At 67.4% G+C, this 1535-nt stretch overlaps 1 protein-coding gene across 1 annotated transcript; it reads left to right on the top strand.

Moving 5' to 3' along the window:
- The first annotated feature begins 802 nt into the window (after positions 1 to 802).
- Positions 803 to 1434, top strand: RHOG (ras homolog family member G). The gene has a single exon (XM_009290875.2). The coding sequence runs from the start codon at positions 834 to 836 to the stop codon at positions 1407 to 1409; it is 576 nt and encodes a 191-aa protein (XP_009289150.1). The 5' UTR covers positions 803 to 833; the 3' UTR covers positions 1410 to 1434.
- The last annotated feature ends 101 nt before the right edge of the window (positions 1435 to 1535 follow it).

Raw genomic sequence — 1535 nt, 5'->3', positions numbered from 1 at the left:
CCTGCCCCGGCACTGTGCGGTGCCCCGGCGCCTTGGCTGGGCTCGGTTCGGCAGCGCACGGCTCCAGCCTGCGGCAGGAAGGGGAGCAGGATGCGGCCCTTAATGGCAATTGCAGAGGGAACCTGAGGAAGGCAAACAGGGAAACGCGCGCCGGGCTCGGGGATAAACACAGCTGCCGGAGCGGACATCAGCCCCCAGGGGCCACGCCAGCGGCAGCTCTCCGGCCCGGCCACGGCACCAGCCCGGCCTCTGCCCTGCCGGGGCCTGCACCAGCCCCACTTGGCACATGCGGCACCGAGCACTGGGGCTGGGGTGCGCAGCGGTCGCCCGCACTCTCCCACAGTCCAAATCTGCCCCTGGCTGCATGCCCTGCTGCCCTCCATCCTGTACCGGGCTGGAGGCACGGCACGGCACGGCGTGGCATTACATGGCACAGCAGGGCATGGCACAGCATGGCACGGCATGGGGTGCTGCAGCAGCCTGGCTGTCCTGGGAGCACTGTCCTGGGGGCGATGCAGTCCCCATGCACGCCAGCCGCGGTGGCACATGCATTTGCCCTGGGTCAGGGGATGCGGTTCCCCATCGGGGGGGGTCTCTGGGCTGCTGCGCACCGTGGGGGCTGCCGGGAGGGGAAAGCGCCTGGCGGGGAAGTTCACCCAGGCTGTGGGGTGCAGGGCGAACCGAGTGTGACCTGCCCCTCTGCACCCTCCGGCCTCGGGGTTCCGAGCAGGGGGACCACGGTGACCCCAGCCCTGGTGCGTCCCCCTCCCCTGACCCTCTCCCCTCCCCGCAGGCTGCTGAAGGGGGGACGCGAGGGACGCCGAGCCGTGGGGATGCAGAGCATCAAGTGTGTGGTGGTGGGCGACGGGGCGGGGGGGAAGACCTGCCTGCTCATCTGCTACACCACCAACGCCTTCCCCAAGGAGTACATCCCCACCGTCTTCGACAACTACAGTGCCCAGAACACGGTGGACGGCAGGACTATTAACTTAAACCTGTGGGACACGGCCGGCCAGGAGGAGTACGACCGCCTCCGGACGCTTTCCTACCCCCAGACCAACGTCTTCATCATCTGTTTCTCCATCGCCAGCCCGCCCTCCTACGAGAATGTCAAGCACAAGTGGTACCCGGAGGTGTGCCACCACTGCCCCAGTGTGCCCATCCTCCTCGTCGGCACCAAGAAGGATTTGAGAAACAACCCCGAGACCATGAAGCGGCTGAAGGAGCAGAACCAGGCGCCCATCACCACCCAGCAAGGCATCAGCCTCTCCAAGCAGATCCGTGCCGTCAAGTACCTGGAGTGCTCGGCTCTCAACCAGGAGGGCATCAAGGATGTCTTCACCGAGGCGGTGAGGGCCGTGCTCAACCCCATCCCAGCCAAGCCCAAGAAGCCCTGCGTCCTCTTGTGACGGGGCTGTTGGCGACCAGCGAGAGACGATCCTGCCCCTGCCCCGGCCCTGCCGCCCCCCAAAGACACTGCCCGGCGCCGCCAGAACCCCCCCGCCTGCCACGCCGCCACACACAGACCCAATGAC

The sequence above is a fragment of the Aptenodytes forsteri genome, unplaced genomic scaffold, assembly GCF_000699145.1.
Source record: "Aptenodytes forsteri isolate BGI_AS27 unplaced genomic scaffold, ASM69914v1 Scaffold254, whole genome shotgun sequence".
Classification (NCBI taxonomy): Eukaryota; Metazoa; Chordata; class Aves; order Sphenisciformes; family Spheniscidae; genus Aptenodytes; species Aptenodytes forsteri.
The sequence above is the reverse complement of the archived record's forward strand: the minus strand, read 5'-3'. Positions and strand labels throughout refer to the sequence as shown.